General features: G+C 56.4%; 1 protein-coding gene across 1 annotated transcript in view; it reads left to right on the top strand.

Moving 5' to 3' along the window:
- The first annotated feature begins 14,620 nt into the window (after positions 1-14,620).
- Positions 14,621-16,671, top strand: part of LOC111157657 (GRAM domain containing 4) — a 73,501-nt gene continuing 71,450 nt past the window's right edge. The window contains exon 1 of the mRNA XM_022519266.1: positions 14,621-14,676. Coding sequence (XP_022374974.1) covers positions 14,648-14,676 — 29 coding nt within the window. The 5' untranslated portion in view covers positions 14,621-14,647. The remainder of the gene's footprint in view (positions 14,677-16,671) is intronic.

Raw genomic sequence — 16,671 nt, 5'->3', positions numbered from 1 at the left:
GAGGAGAGGTGAGGTTGCCGTCTGTGGGTGTGTTTCAGTGAGTGTTGGCTGATGGGTTCAGCCTCTGGGCGCAGGAACAGGAGCTGGAGAGAGGCTGGCTGGGCAGGACCCTGGGCCCCCAGACCAGGGAGGGGTGTGTAGGGGGGAGCTGGCTCCTCCACTGAGGGGCAGGGCAGGCTGTGGGCCGGGGCTCCAGGAGGGCCTGGGGTCCCATTCAGGGACTCTCTCAGCCCTCTGCACATCCCCTAGCTCTGTGGTCCTCCTTGGGTGTGGCCCTTGGTGCCTGAGCGGGGTGCCCAGAGCAGCAAGGCAGCTCAGGACCTGGCGACAGACCTCCTCCCGGCCCTGCTGGCAGCAGAGCTGCAGGCAGCCATGTCTGACACCACGTGACCGTGCCTGGTGGTCACATGACCCAGAGGGGGCACCCCATAGGTCAGCCCGGGACTGACCACTGACAGTAGAGTGAGCCACTGGCCAATTGGATTCGCCCCCTGGGCACCCCAGCTGGACATCCCAGGAGAAGGCAATGCAGAGGGAGTCTCCTGGAGGGCTGCTGATGGAGAGGGAGGCCTGAGGCCTGGGGGAGGTCTTGGGGAAATGGGAGGGCCAAGGGGACTTTGGGAGACCTTGGGGATTTGGGGCCTGGAGATTTTGGGGCGCCTGGGGGCCTTGGAAGACTTCAGGAAACTTTGGGTCCTCAGGGGGCTGGGGGCGGAGGGTTGATGGGTCTGAATGGCCTGGGGACATTGAGGAGCCATGGAGGGTCCTGATGGGTCTTTAGGGGACTTGGGCAGTCATGCGCATATTGGGGTATGGGGGAGTCTGAAGGGTCTTTGGGGGGTCTTGGGAGACCTCAGAGGTCTTGAGATCCCTGGGAAGTCTTGTGAGACCACGGGAATTCTTTGTGAATTTAGGTAGCTGTCGGGAGTTTTAGGGGACCTCGAGCAGCCTGGAGGTTTTTGGCAGGCTTGGGGAATGGAGCACACCCCCAAGGGCCCAGGTCATGCTGGCGGCTGTGGCCTGGGCCCATAAGCTTCACCTCCGTGAGCCCTGGCTCCCTTCTGTGTGACGGGAGATCACAGGCCCACCTGGGTCCCGTGAGGCTGAGATGAACAAAGGTGACAGGCCCGTTCTTCCCGTGCCTTTCCTTGCTGTCACATCTGGATCCTCTGAGGCCGGGCCTCAGCACCCCCACACACTCCCCCTCTACACAAACCCATTTCCCACACCCACTGAGGCTGTGGGTTACACGGTTTTGTTGGGGGTGGGGAACCAACTCCTGTCCCCGTGGTGGGAGGCCTCTCGTCCCTAGAGTTCCCCTTACACTGGACACCAGGTGAGCTGGGAGAGGCCCAGAATTAGCTTAGATGGGCTCCACGACGCCATGGAGGCTTTCCAGCCGGGGACTGATGTGACCAGGATGGGCTCAGTCCTTCAGGAGCTCCATGCTGGCTGCTGGGGGAGCTGACATGGCCTGACCGGGTCCTTGTGACAGCTGGATGGTGGGGGGTGGGAGGTTGGCAGAGCTGAGTGGGAGCCCCAGCTTCCTGGCCATGGACCCCTCTGAAAGGCCTTGAGGCCTGACCCCCTTCCTGGCCCCATGGATGGTGTGGTCTCCCGCACGCCCAGCCACCTCCCGTGCACCACGGACCCATGGACCCTCCAGGCCTGCTCCATGGGTCTTTCCAGTTTTCTCCATTCCCAGAGTTGCTGCCTTAGTCCAGGCCACCACCTCCCCTGCGGACAATGCCAGAATTTTCCAGCTGGCCTCCTGTCCTCCACCCTGCACTGGTCCCTCCGATCTCTTCTTCTCCAGTAGCCAGAGAGATCTTTTTAAATCGCAGCCCTTCCCTACTCACCCTGCCCCAGACTTGCAGCCAGCTGCCTTCGTCCTGCCATGCAGAAGCCCCGTCCTGGGGATAGGCTGCGGGGCGGGGGGCGGGGGGGTTGTGCTTCAGCCTCGTCAGAGCTGCCCAGAGCACTGGACCCCAGCGGCTGCAGGAGCCCGTGCAGGAACTTGTGTAGACAACCCCCTGCTTCCTTCATTGGAAAAGTCTGCTGGAAAATGGGTTAGTGGAGCCGGCAGCGTTGGCGGGGGTGGGGGGTGCTCTGCGTCCTGACCCAGCTGCTCATCCCAGGGTGGGCTAGAGCCGACCACACGTGCCACCCGGGGCGTTGGCCTGCTTCATGCATCCTCTGGGCTGCGATGGGCCCATTTGGGTGAGCGACGCAGCTCGCGGAAGGGGGGTGGGGGAGGCAGCAAGACAGGCCTCTTGTCATCCCTGCATCCTGGCTGATGCATGTGCTTGGGGAGGACCAGGGCCCTTGAAAGTAGACGCTGACCACACCAGGCCCTTCTCTAAGGGCTTTACCCTCACCAACGCACTCACATCCCATGAGGTAGGCACAATCACTCCCTTTCTTACAGATGAGGAAAGAGGCACAGAAAGAGAGAGAGAGAGAGAAAGGTCTGGTGCCCTCTTACCTGACAGGGCAGGAATCAGACCCCAGTCAGCCTCCAAAGCCCCTGCAGGGCCCTGTCCCCATCAAGCCACTTGGGCTCACTGTGCCACCTTTCAGCTCCTTGAATGTATTTGGCACCTCAGGGCCTTTGCACGGGCTCTTCTTTCTGCCTAGAACGCTTTTCTTACTGATTGTCTCATTATGGGGTCTTGGTTCAAATGCTCCCTCCCTGCAGGGTGTGAATGGCTGGGGCTGGGAGTGAGGTGGCTTCCCTGGATGCCTTTTGTGCCTTTTGAATATTGAACCATGTGAACATATTACCGACCATCTCAGCTTAGCCTCTGTGAGATGGACAGTCTGAGGGGCTTAGACAGCAGACATTTGTTTCACACAGTCCTGGAGACTGCAAGTCTGGGACCAGGATGCTGCCGACCGAGTTCCTGGTGAGGGCCTCTCGCTGGGTGTAGACGGCCGTCTTCAGGCTGTGTCCTCACGTGGCCTTTCCTTGGTACTAACAAACCAGCAACAGAAAGATCTCTCTCTCTTTCTCTCTCTCACATCTCATAGGGCACTAATCCCATCATGGGCCCCACCTCCAAACACCATCCCACTGGAGGTGAGAGTTTCAACATATGACTTTGAGGGGCACACAAGATTCGGTCTGTACCACCTACTTGAAAAATGACAAATTTAAAAAAATTTACAAAGGCGTACAACTTCACACTCTTTATGATGGCTATTATTTTATTTATTTTATTTTATTTTATTTTGTTTTTGAGAGAGAGGACTCATGAGCCGGGCAGGGTGGGAGTGAAGGGAGAGGGCGAGAGAGAATCTTAAGCAGATTCCAGGTCCAGCACAGAGCCCCAGGTGGGACTCAAGCTCATGACCCTGAGATCACGACCTGAGCTGAAATCAAGGGTCGGACGCAACCGACTGAGCCACTCAGGTGCCCATGGATGGCTATTATTTTTAAAACAGCAACAGGAAATAGCATCTCATCAGCAAGGGCACGGGGAAACTGGAACCCTTGTGCATTGCTGGTGGGAACATAGAATGGTGCCCCTGGTGTGGCAAACAGTTTGGCAGTTCCTCAAAGGGTTAAGTAGAGGATTCCACATGACCCAGCAAGCCCACTTTGAGGTATGCACTGAGAGCAGAGACGTGAAGAGATAATTTGTACTGACCGCAGCGTTGTTCACAATAGCTGAAAGGTGGAAACCATCCAAGTGTCCATCAACAGATAAACCCAGTGAGGTCCATCCTACAACGAAATGTGATTCAGCCTTTCCAAGGGAGGAAATTTCGAGTCCTGCTACAACACGGATGAGTCCTGAGGACATTCGGCTCGTGACGTAAGCCAGACACAAAAGGACAAATACTCCAGGATCCCACTTACAGCAGGTGCTTACAGTCGTCTGAAACATAAAGATGGACAGTAAGTAGGTGGTAGCTGTCGGGGGCTGGGGGAGGGGCATGGGAGTGAGTATCCGATGGGGACAGAGTTTTAGTTCTGCAAGATGAAAACAGTGTTCATGTGCTTAGGGTTGCCGAATTGTCCACCCAGACATGGTTACGATGGTAAATTTTGCTGTACGGGTATCACCGCTATAAAATTATGTAAGCGGGTGGGCAAGTCTAAGCAAATATGAACTGCGTCAAGTAATAAAACCAAGTTCTCATGGTGTGTTACATAAAGAAAAATTTAAATAGACCAATGTCACTGTCACGACTTCCTCCCAAAGGGTGCAGAATGGAAGTAGGAAAATTACATGGGAGAAGCCTGAAAAAGGCCCCCTCAGTTAAGTGATCAAGGTCAATGTCATGGGGACCCATCAGGCTGACAGCACATGCCTGAAGGGATGGGATGAGGAGGGTTACTTGGCCTCTGTGGTCTTCCTCCCAAACCGGTGACCCCAGTCCAATTCCGAGAAAATCATTGGACAAATCCCAGCCAAGAGACCTCTACAAAAATACCCAGTCCTCCTCAAAACCATCAAGATCTGCAGAAACAAGGAATGAAGGAGCAGTGACAACCCAGAGAAGCCCAAGGAAACACGATGACTGAATGCCATATAGTGTCCCAGATGCAGGTCTCAGAAAATAAAGTCGGTCTGAAGGAGAAGCCTGGATTTTAGTTAATTATGATGTATTTTTTAAAAAAGATTTTATTTATTTATTTGACAGAGAGATCACAAGTAGGCAGAGAGGCAGGCAGAGAGAGAGAGAGAGAGGAGGAAGCAGTCTCCGTGCGGAGCAGAGAGCCCAACGTGGGGCTCGATCCCAGGACCCTGGGACCATGACCTGAGCCAAAGGCAGAGGCTTTAACCCACTGAGCCACCCAGGCACCCCTATTATGATGTATTGATACTGATTCATGTGTTGTAAGAAATGCACCAGACCGAGGTAGGATGACAACTGGGGGAGCTGGGTGGGGAGTATAAGGCATCTCTGAAGAATTGTGGCAATTTTTCTATAAATCTCACTTTTCTGGAAAACATTATTTTTTTTTTTTTTAGATTTTTATTTATTTATTTGACAGAGAGATCACAAGCAGGCAGAGAGGCAGGCAGAGAGAGAGGAGGAAGCAGGTTCCCCGCTGAGCAGAGAGCCGATGCGGGGCTCGATCCCAGAACTCTGAGATCATGACCTGAGCCGAAGGCAGCGGCTTAACCCACTGAGCCACCCAGGCGCCCCTGGAAAACATTATTAAAGAAAAAAAAAGCCTCTGTCTGGACAGACTTTTCTGGGCACCTGGAGAAGGTCCTACCCCCATTCTGGGGCTCAACACCAGCTCACTCCTCGCCAGCACACACAGAAACCTGGGACTGCAGGAGTCCATCCCTCTCCTACACCCCCCACCTGCTAGAAGGGAGCTGAGTGGGGCTGGCACCATGTGAGTCTCTGGCACCTAGCATTTCCCACACCCCAAAAGCCCTGTTCTAAGACACCCACCCATGGCTGAGTGCCCAGAAGGTGGAGGAGGCAGCATGCCCCTTCTCAGGGTGTGCGTGAACCTGTGTGAGCAGGATGGGGTCAGCCGCCTCTGGGAGGAACAGGGAATCCTTTGAGGTAGGACCCCTCTACCTCCCACCACCTTTAGGATATGGCTAGTTCAACTGAAGAACTGAATTATTCATTTATTTCATTTTAATTAATTTTAATCTTAATGTAAATACCTGGGGGGAGGGGTATTGGCCACCATAATGGGCAGATTCAGAGGCTTAATCAGATTCAGGTTCAATATTTTTTTGGCAAGAATACTTCATGGGGGGGTGAGTTTTCTGTTAGGAGTAACCATAATGTCAGATTTCTCTATTTTTATGGTTTAAGATCCACTCCTGGTCATTGCCCGTCACTGCCCTGGACCCCTTCATCCACAAGCAGGTGCAAAATGGCGCTGTCCTAATTCTACCATTGCTGCCTTCAATCACTGGCTGAAATCCTGTCAACAGAAACTTCCCCTTATCCACTATTTGGTCATCCTAAGTTATAGATCATGTAGGAAAGATAAGATAAATGGTTGATTCCTTTACTTACAAGTTTCAAAATAATGGGTTGATTCCCTAGTATTCTGTGATTGTGAGCTTTTTTCCTTTTTTTTTTTTTTTTTTGCATCATTATGAATTGATGGATTTGAGCATACAGAATGTGCTTCAATCCACTGCAGTTACAATCCTTACTGGTGTTCTAATTGTCCCGTCCCCAGTCAGTGCAAGACAGCTCTGTGGCATCTGGGTGGTTCTGACCTGACCTCAGCAGTCTTTGACAGCTTCGTGCTTTTCCAGGTGTGACAAGACATTCCAGGCTCACCTCATACATTTCCTGTCCCAGAGCTGGAAGCAGCCTTTCTCCAAGTTCTGTTTCCTTTTAGGGGAAGTTAGAGACCACAGATCTCCCACTAAGGGTGCTCATTTCCAGGGGGTTGATCCTTGTTTCTAAGGCATTTCCACGGGATAGAGCAAACAGACATTTGATTCTAAAGAAATATACCTCGAGTCTACACTGACATTTCCTACTTAGAGTCTGGACTACAGCATTTTTACTTAAACTCATTGACCTCAATCTCCTCTCACCTGAACTACAAATAGCACATAGAGAAAAATATCTCTCAGGTGCTTCATTCCACCCTGCATACACAATGATCTCAGAAAAATGATACCCAATACCAACAATAATACCAACATGCTCACTGAAAGGAGTTAAATATTTTGTACTTTCTGTCCTTTAGTTATAACCCAACAGACATGTGCCGACGAATTATTGTATTTAAGGTCACCTGGAATATCTCTTCCCTATATGGTCATGTTACCATCTAAACACACAACCAATGTTCATTTATTTCATTTTTTGTTTTAGGATTTTTAAAAATTTAACATCATTTCTCCAATGGACCTACGAAACACAGTATTTTCAAAGAAGTACCCTGTTGTTTCTCTCTTCTTTGAGGTAGCTGTTTGAAAAATTTTAATTATCTTTTAATTCTTTAAGAATATGAAAAATGTTTGTGCCACTCACTTTTTTAGATAAATGACTGTTTTTCCCTAGGTAGACTGTTTTACTTCCTCTTTTTATTTTACTTTATATATGTTGTAATTACTTTATGTTTATACTTCTATGTAATATTCTTGGTCCACTGTCTGCCTGCTTTTCTTCTTTCTTTTCTTTTTCCTTCCCTCCCTCCCTCCTTTTTCCTTCTCCTTCCCTCCCTTCTTTCTCTTCCTCCCTCCTTCTTCCCTCCCCCTTCCTTCTCTCCCTCCCTCCCCTTCCTTTTCCCCCTCCCTCTCTCTCCCTTCCTTCTCTCCCTTCCTCTTTCCTTCTCTCCTTCCCTCCTTCCTTCCCTCCCTCTCCTCTTCCTTATTCTTTAATTGTCTATTGGTCCCCCAGCAAGACAATAATGAAATTAGCTGGTGACCTTTGATTCCTTCTCTTTTATTCCTTTTCTCCATAATCTAATTCAAAATCATTTTTTTAAAATTTTTTCCATTTTTTGTAAAAATCAAAATTTTTACATTCAGTTAACACCTGTAGGGTAAGCAGGAAGCAGGCCCTACCTTTCATACCCTCACCCTGTTCCTCCCTAGGAATATCCCAGTTATGTTTAATTCTGAAGATAAAGCATATTCATTCTCATCATCAACCCTCATCTTGCTGTCTCTCCATTTCCACTTTCCTATGCCCGTTCTTCAGTAGATTAATTCAGTAAAGTCTTCTTGAAGCAATAATCCCCAACAAGGACAGTTTCTCCGCAGCCTTAACATGAAAGCCTGTTTGGACTGGACATACTATTCTGGGTGCGCTTTTTTCTTTCCTTGGATCCGGGAATTACACCTCCTGGCACAAAGCTTGGCCAGCGGCAGTCCGCGGCGATCTGCTATTTTTTCCTTGTAAGTGACGGGAACTTTCTCACCTGGATGTCGAAAGGATTTTATTTTCTTTTTCTTTAAAATTCGGTGGCATTTCTCTCCTACATCTTAGATTTAGTCATTCCAGGCCCGTGTTCCTAGCGTGGGGTATGCTCTTCCAATATGTAATTTTACAGTTGTTCATTTGTTTTAAATTTCAGGAATGTCTACGTCAATTACAGTTTCGGTGTCCGCTCTGGCCCACGGATCTGGCTTTCTGGTCGGGAATGCTATCATCACTCCCGCACTAGATCGCTCCCGCCTGCCTTCCACACTCGCTCGTTTTCCTCTGGTCCCTAATTTCTCCCGCTCTCATTTCTTTGTGATTTAAAAAAAGAAATACTTTCTGTCTCCCGCTGGTTGTGTTTATTCCATTGTGGGTCCCAGTCAGTTTTGTCTTCATTCCTGGAATTACTTTCTCTTTTCTTCTAATTATTCTCCACATGCTTTACACTCAACTGTCCTTTTCCTCTCTAATCATGGATTTTCTGAGTTTTCCTAATTCTTTTTTTTATTTTAAGATTTTATTCATTTACTTGTCATGGGGGGTCACAAGCAGTGGGAGCAGCAGACAGAGGGAGAGGCAGGCTTCCCGCTGAGCAGGGAGTCCGATGCAGGCCTGGATCCCAGGACCCCAGGACCCCGGGATCATGACCTGAGCTGAAGGCAGACGCTTTACGGCTGAACTACCCAGGAGTCCCACAAGTTTTCTGAATGGTGTTTTTCTGTGATTTCTATCTTTTTTTTCCCTATCTCCAGTTTCCATCTGCTTTGTGGGCACATCCTTTGGACGTACTGTCCTTTTCCATGCAGTGCTGTCCCACGGCCTAGGGCCACTAGCCACATTTCAAGTGCTCCATAACTACTGGACTGTGCAAATATACAGTATTTCCATCATTCTAGAAAGTTCCATCAGACAGAGCTGGTCCATAGGATCATAACTCTCTATCTTACTCTCTTGTTCTTATACAAGAGAGTCCCTTGGGGAGGGACCGACCATCACCCTCCTCCAGCCTTCCCTTTATCAGCCCTTGGGGCTCCCCTGCACTGGCCACCTCGGCTCACCGGCCCCCAGGTTCCCACCCACCATGCCTGCTCAGCTCCATGGGCAGAGAGGGCTGTCACTCCTCCACCATCTCCTCCCTCTGGCCTCTGCCAGGCCTGCCTTCCCTTAGAGAGGCCTAAAAGCCCCCCTCCAAGAAGCCCCAGCCCCCAGGCTATGGCAGGTCCTAGCCCCACTGACCACCTGGGCTTGCCCTTCAGGTATAGGTCTTCCCCCCTCCAAGGAAGGTCTGTGAGAGCCAGGTCTGACAAATGCCGGCCTCCACATGGGTGCGGAGTAGGTGTGGGGTGAGAAGAAAGGAGACCACCACCCTACAAGGTAGGGAAACTGAGGCACCCAGAGTGGGAGGGGCTTGGCAGGGTCACATGGCAGGTAAGACAGAGTCCAGATCCAGGTTAGCTGACCCAGCCTTCTCCCACAAGGAGGCAGAAAGTGGGGCTTATAAGCGGGGTCTGGGGGCGAGGGTTGGGCAGGGCGGGGTCTGGGCAGACCTCCAGGGCTGGCCCAGGGGGCAACGCGCCCAGCCCCTGCACTGCCGCCTGCTGCCACCAGGTGGCACGCTCCATCAGTCTCAGAAGCCAGAACCCCAAGTTTCGGCAGCAAGCCCCTGGGTCCCAGGCCAGTGGCTGGGGTCTGTCGCCTCCCCAGGGCCTGGTGAAGCCCTGCTAAGGGGCCGTGTCTTCAGGGCCCCCCACCCTTCAGAAAACACAGTCTCCCCAGGGCCACAAAGCTGAGAAAGCCCTTCACACCTGCGTTTAGCTGCGGCTAATTCCTCTGAGACTCTCACTGGTTCCCATCTTCACCTTTCTGAGACGCTGATGCAGCTCGGAACAGAGGAGCGTGTCTGACACAGCAGGGGTGGGCCATTTTTTCCTGAAAACCTGTTATTAAGTTGATGGTGCATCTTACCCAACAGCATTTTTTTTTTTTTAAGATTTTACTTATTCATTCGAGACAGAGAGAGAGAGAGCGCGCACAGCAGGGGGAGCAGCAGCGGGAGAGGGAGAAGCAGGCTTTCTGCAGAGCAGGGAGCCCGATGCGGGACTCGATCCCAGGACCCTGGGTTTATGACCTGAGCCAAAGGCAGACGCTTCACCGATTGAGCCGCCCCAGTGCCACCCCTCCCCTTCCCCAGCATTTTTAAAGTCAAGGAAACATGTAAAGAGAGTTTCTGGGTGTCGACTAGCCGGTGACCCACACCACATCTCTGAGTGCCTATGTGCAAGGCTTTCCACGTACTGAAATATAAACGTGTTGATTCCAGTAGGACTCGCAGGTCCATCAGACCTTCAGCCCCCTGGACCGGCAGGCAGGCACCGTACATCCTGTTCCAGACCCTTCCTCGAGGCCTTGCCCTCCCTTGGCCTCCCCTACAGGCTGCCTCTTGTCTCTCCAGAGGTGGAGATCACAGTCTTGTGGTGGGCACCTTACTTCTTCCCTTCACAGAAGAGGAAACTGAGGCTCAGAGGTCTAGGTTGTGTGTCCAAGGACGCGGAGCCAAGAGCATGTGGACGGCGGTCCTGAACTTCTCTGGCCAGGGCCCTCACATTCTCATGGCGCTGGGGCCACAGGTCAGAAGGAGCAGCTGGCAGGGAGAGAGCAGGTCCCTAAGAGGGAGGTTTGAGGGCTGGAGTCAGTGCCCAGAGTCCAAGGTGGGTCAGCAGCTCTGATGCTGGTGTCCTAGGGCAGAGGATCGGGTATCTTGGGGGGAAGGTGGCCAGGAGGAAGGGAACAAAGAGGGGCTCTGGCCCGGGACGTGGTGAATGAGGAGACTCCAATGGCAGAGGGCTCTGTCTGGGACAGGCCTCTTGGCAGGCTGGCTCTTCTAGAAGAGTCCAGGATGGATAGAGTGGTCCTCTAGGAGCTCCGAGAAAAGAAGCCGGCGCGGAAAGCTTGCTGAAAGAGAGGGCACTTGAATGTGGTGTTCCCGAAAAGAGCACAGCTACGGCGGTGTGAGAGGTAAGATGCCCAGAGAAGAACCACTGTCCTCAGGCTTGCAGAGAGCGCTGCTCCGGCCCTGAGGCTGGAGGGGGTCAGCCGTGGTCCCTGTCCTCAGGCAGAGCACAGAGACGGTCTCAGAGGCAAAGGCCACCCCCGCTGGTCTTGGTGCTGGGACGAGGTGAGGCACTGGCTGGCTGATCAGGAGCCTCCCTTGGCATGTATGATGAAGTCCTTGGTACGGGAGGAAAAGAAAAGCAGGAGAGGCAGTCAGGGTGGACCCCAGAGGGGAGGTGGCCCTTCCGCGTGGACGGAAGAAGAGGCTGAGGGAGGAGCCGTGCAGCCCCCGGGCGTGGCGGGCAGGCAGAGGAACAGCAGGTGAGTCCTTGGGCAGCAGGGGGGGCTGTGTGCCCAGAGGTGGCCCAGCGAGGAGGGGAGCACTAGGACTTTGGGTCAGAGAAGCGGAGGTAGCCGCTTCAGGGACTGCAGGGGTCCCACCTGCTTTGGTGTGGAGGTCGGGGTGAGGTGAGGTGGCTCTGAATGGAGGACCCAGGCCCCCACGTGCAGGCCCAGGGGGCGAGGGGCCGGGGCGGGGGCTGTCCAGCTAGCCCTGCTGGAGAGAGCTGCCAGGTCCAGAGCGCAGCATGGAGGGAAAGGTGGGAGAAGGCCCGAGGATGGCGGGATTTGGGGAGGACGCTCTGGGGTGCTGAGGGCCCTGGGGAGCAGGGCAGTGGGGGACAAGCAGGACGGGGTCTGCAGCAAGTTGCCCGGGCCTCCCGCTGACTTCTTTCTGTGTGACTTTCTTAGCCACCAACATCCCCTGCTTCTGCTAGTCACCCAGAGGTTCGCTTGAGTCTAGCCATCTTGCCCCCATGGATGCTCTTTGGGGCTCTGAGGCCAAGAGATCCGTTCTGGGGCTCAGCTGGTTCCAGGTTGCGGGGGGACTCCAGGAGACCTTCTCACAGCTGCCAACACAGCTCAGCATTTGGCAATGCCCACCAGCACATTTTTGAGCAGAGGGGTGGGGGACTAATGGGGACCTGAGCGGTCAGGTGGCTGCTCTGAGCCCGGTCCTTGTGGGAGTTTGCTCAGCATAAATACCACAGACTGGGAAGGAAGGGAGGCTGGGACAACAGAGATTTATTTCCTCAGGGTTCCAGAGGCTGAAGGTCTGAACCCTTCTCCTGGGCTTGCAGACGGTTGTCCTCTCCCTGCTCACACGGCCGTCCGTCCGTCTGTGTGTGTCCTCACCTCCTCCTCTTATCAGGGACCCCAGCCTGACTGGGTTAGGGCCCATCCTAAGCGCCTCATTTTAATGTAATCACCTCGATAAAGGCTGCAGTAAAGTCCCCATCTCCAGACACCGTCATATTCTGAGGTACTGGGGGTTAGGGCTTCAGCCTGTTTATTTGGGGGACAGACACAGGTGAGCCTGGAACAGTCCCCGTTTGTAAATGAGGTGACGGGATAACTCTCAGGAGCCCCGAGCAGGGCAGTGTCCCATCACGCCAAGCACCTGCTTTGAGGGGGATCCAGTCTGAACCTGTCCACCAGGGGGACCACACCTGGCTTTGCTCACCATTGTGGCCTCGCTGGCAGCAACAGGTGCAGATGTCCCATCCCACCACCCACCGCAGATGTCTGTTGGGGGTACTGAACGTGAGGGCTCCTGAGGTGGACCCGGCAGTCTGGTTCAACCCCTTCCCTTCTCTCCAGGTTCCCTCCAGCTCCTGCCTGCTCTCCCAACCCTGGGCACGCCTTCAAAAAACATTTTTTGGGCCCCTGGTCTGCGCCATGCTATGGTGGGGAGCTCTGCTTGCTGCTCTCATGGGCAGATAGGGGCCGTTTGGGGCTAGCTGGAGGTGGATTTCTGTCATTTGTGAACAAAAACGTCCTGACAACTATACTTAGTCTGGCCAAGGTCCTGAGGTGAGGGTGGGATGGGGGTGGGGGTGGGAGGAATGACTCACACATAAATAATCTGGGTCTTGCCCCAGCTGTGCGGTGAGGAGGGTTCGCGGAGGCAAGAACATAATCAGTAACCATGCAAACAATCATAGTGTTGGAGACAGGAGGTGGCAGATACTAGGTGGGGACTTCTGGGCGCTCTGGGTGCACAGGAGGCCAGGACTGTTTCCGGCTAGGCTGGTCAAGCGGCGCTGGGGGCTTGGAGCTGGGCCACGCACGTTACGTTAGCTCCCTTACTCAGAAGTCATCTGGTTCTCTATGCTGCAGAAAGGAAACTGAGTCATAGAGAAGGACGGTTTCCTGCTAGGAGCTCACCCGAATGCTAGCCTCTGACCCTGGCCCATCAGGGCTGTCTCCCCAGGCAGAGAATGCTGGGTCAGAAAAAAAAAGGGGGGGGGGCAAATCTTGCCCAGGAAGTGTTTCAGGGACTTAGGGCCTCTGGAGGGATGGATAGGACTTTCCCAGAGGGAGGGGAGGCTGGAGGCGGGTTGGGGCAGGAGGATAGCGGAGAGTTCAGTTCTGGGTTTGTTGAGTGGGAGGTGCCTGCAGGACTCCAATGCTTGTAAGTTTCTGCATCGCAGGGAGCGCGGGCAACGCTAGGCAGCGGGCAGATGGGAAGGGCAGGGCAGAGCCCAGAGGACCCAGCTGGGCAGGGGAGGCCGAGGAGCCTAGGTGACAGCCTTCAGGCCTTCTGTATTCTCCCGGTTCCCCCTACCCTCCCAGCCCAATCTTCAGTAGCCTTGTCTCGGTCAGACCTGGGCGAGTGGCTGATAGCCGGTACCCCCAGCCCCGCCTAAGGGCCCGGTTTCTCTGGGGCTGTTTTCCTCTGTCCACTCCGCACCGTCCTGTGAGTTGGGACGGCCTCTGGTCCTGCAGCCAAGGTGGGGCAGGTTTCTCCGGGGGGAAAGGGTGTCCCAGACCCGGGGGCAGGAGCGCGTAGAGCGGGACCCCACTGGGTGGTGCCTGGAGAGACGCAGGAGTGTGGAGGGGGCTGGCGGGGCTCCCTTCAACGAGGGTGAGATTTGGAGAAAGTGGGCACCAGCCCAGAGGCCCAGACCCTGAGGCCAGGCAGCAGCCCCGGGCATAAGGGAGCCCCGCCGGGCGCCGGGGTCCAGGGGGAGCGCGCACCCCACTCCCCCGGCCGTGGGCCAGCAGCGGCGGTCACGGGAAGGGCGTTCCCCATGGGATGCGGGTCGCTACCGGCAGCACAGCACCGTCTCGGACCCGCGGCGGCCCCGGCGCGGCCCCGGGCTGTGCGGCGCGCGGGCCCCGGCGAGGTGACAGCAGCGTGCGTGCCCGTGCGTGCCTGTACCCGAGACTCTCGCCGCGACGGAGCGCGGGAACGCGTGGCCGCGGCCTCCGCGCAGAGGAGCTGCTGCGCGTGCGCGTGGGTGCAGGTGGTGGGGACGCACGTGGGCCACCCAAACAAAGGTGGCGCCGCGTGACCGAGCGTGAGCGCGCGCGCCGCCCCGCCCCGCCGGGACAGGCGCGTTCCCGCGGGCTCAGGAGCCCGCCGCGCCGGGAGGGCGGGGCGGGGCGGGGGCCAGGCGCGGGGCGGGACGGCGTGCGGGGCGGGGCCAGGCGCGGGGCGGGGCGGCGGCTGCGCAGGCCGGGCCAGGAGCGCGCAGACTCCACGCAGCGGGAGCGAGCGCGCGACCTGGCGCCGCCGCCGCCGCCGCCGCCTCCGCGCTCGTGGCCCGGACCCGCGGGGCCGCCTCCTCCGGGCTCCCCGGCGCCGTGGGCTCCCGGGCGGGCGGCAGGTGCAGCGCGGCCGGGCGGCCGGCGAGGGGAGCGCCGCGGCAGCGGGTGAATGAGAGTTGGCCCCGATCTCCGCGCAGGGTAAGCGGCTCGCGCGCGGACGCCCACACGGACCTCGCGGACACACGGACCCGCTCCGGCCCGGCCGCGACACGGCGCGCTCGCCCACGCTCCTCTGGTGCACGGAGCCAGCGGCCCTCCTAGAAGGGCCCCGCGCGGGCGCGCCCCGCACACACGCCCCCAGGTCCCGCGCGGCGCCGGAGCGCGCGTCACGGCCGCCCCCCTCCAGCGCGCGCCCCGCGGCCCCCGGCGCCCGACCCGCCTGGGAGAGGAGGACGTCTCGGGGGCGCAGGGCCCGGGCTGGGGTGCTGCTGGTCGCTGAAGCTCGGCGGAGATAGGGGCTCGGCGGGCGAACGTCGTCGTGGAACCCACTCCCTGGGGACACAGGAGAGGAGGAGGGAGCCCGCGACCCCAGAAACGACCCCGCCAAAAAGTTGTGGCCACTCGCCACCTCCCTGTACCCCTCTTTCTGCCCTGGCTGCTCTCCCTTTGTTTGTGACTTCTAGCTAGTGGGGCTCTGCGGGGACCCGGGCCGCCTACAGGCCAGGAGGCGGAGTGGAGTGTGGCAGCCCCCAGCCTGGGGTCCCCACCTGCTCAGAGCGGAACCGGCACCCCTGTCCAGGCCTACAGCTGCGGAGGAAGGGGAGCCAGAGACAGGTGGGCGGGCTCACCTGCCCCTGACAGTGGCTCTGTGGCGGGAGGAGCGGCAGGCCCCAGGGCTGGAGACCTCCGTGGCTGCCCCCGAAGCCTGGTTGCTCTACGGGTTGTTGCCAGTCCTGAATTTCCAGACGCAGGGAAAATTCATTTTGGGGGAGATCTTTTGCAGGATGGGAATCTCTTCTTGCCGTCCCTATGCAGGCTGCGGAGGAAATACAGTTCTGAACCTTTCCCGCACACAAAAATCATGGCCGTTGGGTCTCAGGCCCCATAGCTCAGGCCCCATAGCTCAACCCCCCAGCGCTGGGGGTTGTTTTAAGTCTGGGCCTGGCAGGATGGGCGGGGGCAGGGCTACGCACTAGTTAAGAGACGACTTCGGAGTCCTGTCTCTTGTGTACGTGCCCTGTGACCTTGGGCAGGAAGGCATTGCACCTCCCTGTCCTCAGTTTCCCCAGCAGTAAAGGGAGAGGGGGGCTGATACAAGTATTAGATGAGGTGTTGCAGGCCACCTGCTGGCCAGGCATGCCCAGGGCAGAGATCAGAACACCCTGGCGAGGCTGGCAGTGCCCTCTGCCCCCGGGCAGCCAGTTTCCCTGACTGCCCCACTTGTGTCCCGGGCGCATTTGAGGACACATCTTCCCCCTGGGTGAGTGCGCTCTAGCTCTCACCCCTGCCCTGTGCTGGGAGGGAAGCACATCCCACCGTCGTTAGCTGGGACACCTTGGGTTGGGGACCTAAAGAAACCTGTCCCACTTCCTGCTTGCAAGACCCTCAAAAACCCTCTGCCTGGCCCAGGTAGAGGGCCTGGCTTGGCTGGCTTTCTCCCTGTCTTGGGCATGGTGTTGTCCTTCTGGAGCACTTTGTCACAGCAGGGCAGGGGCCTTGAATCTCCACAGTCTGGACAGTGCTGGACTCATGGCGGGGGTGGGGGTACCACCTTGGTCCCGGGGGCTGGGAGGTGGGGGGGTCCTCGGGGCCTCTGCCCTTCTTCCCCCTCAGCTGCCCTGGCTGATGAAGTGTGGGGTGTGGCTGTCCCAGTGGTGCGGCCTGTGTGGACGGGCAGGGCCTGTCCTTGTGATGTCTGTGTGTTTGCACTCGGGAAAGGCATTTCCTGGAAACTGGGAAAGTCTTAAACTTGTGGTCTGCTGGGCTCTGGCCCTGGCAACCTGTTTATTCTGGGCTTCTCTGGAGGTGGCCGAGGGACCCTTCATGGAGGAGGAACCAGGTGGTTTCTCACCAGCCGGCAAGGCTCCCCTCAGTGCCCTCTTATCTGTCAGTCCAGCCAGGAGTGGGTGTCAGGAGACCAGTGGTTGCCAGCGCCCGGTGACCGGCGGTCCCTGTGCTCTCTGGGCCTCACCT

This window comes from Enhydra lutris, unplaced genomic scaffold (genome assembly GCF_002288905.1).
Source record: "Enhydra lutris kenyoni isolate GAN:26980312 unplaced genomic scaffold, ASM228890v2 scaffoldscaffold55, whole genome shotgun sequence".
NCBI classification, from domain to species: domain Eukaryota; kingdom Metazoa; phylum Chordata; class Mammalia; order Carnivora; family Mustelidae; genus Enhydra; species Enhydra lutris.
This window is presented reverse-complemented; position numbering and strand designations above follow the sequence as displayed.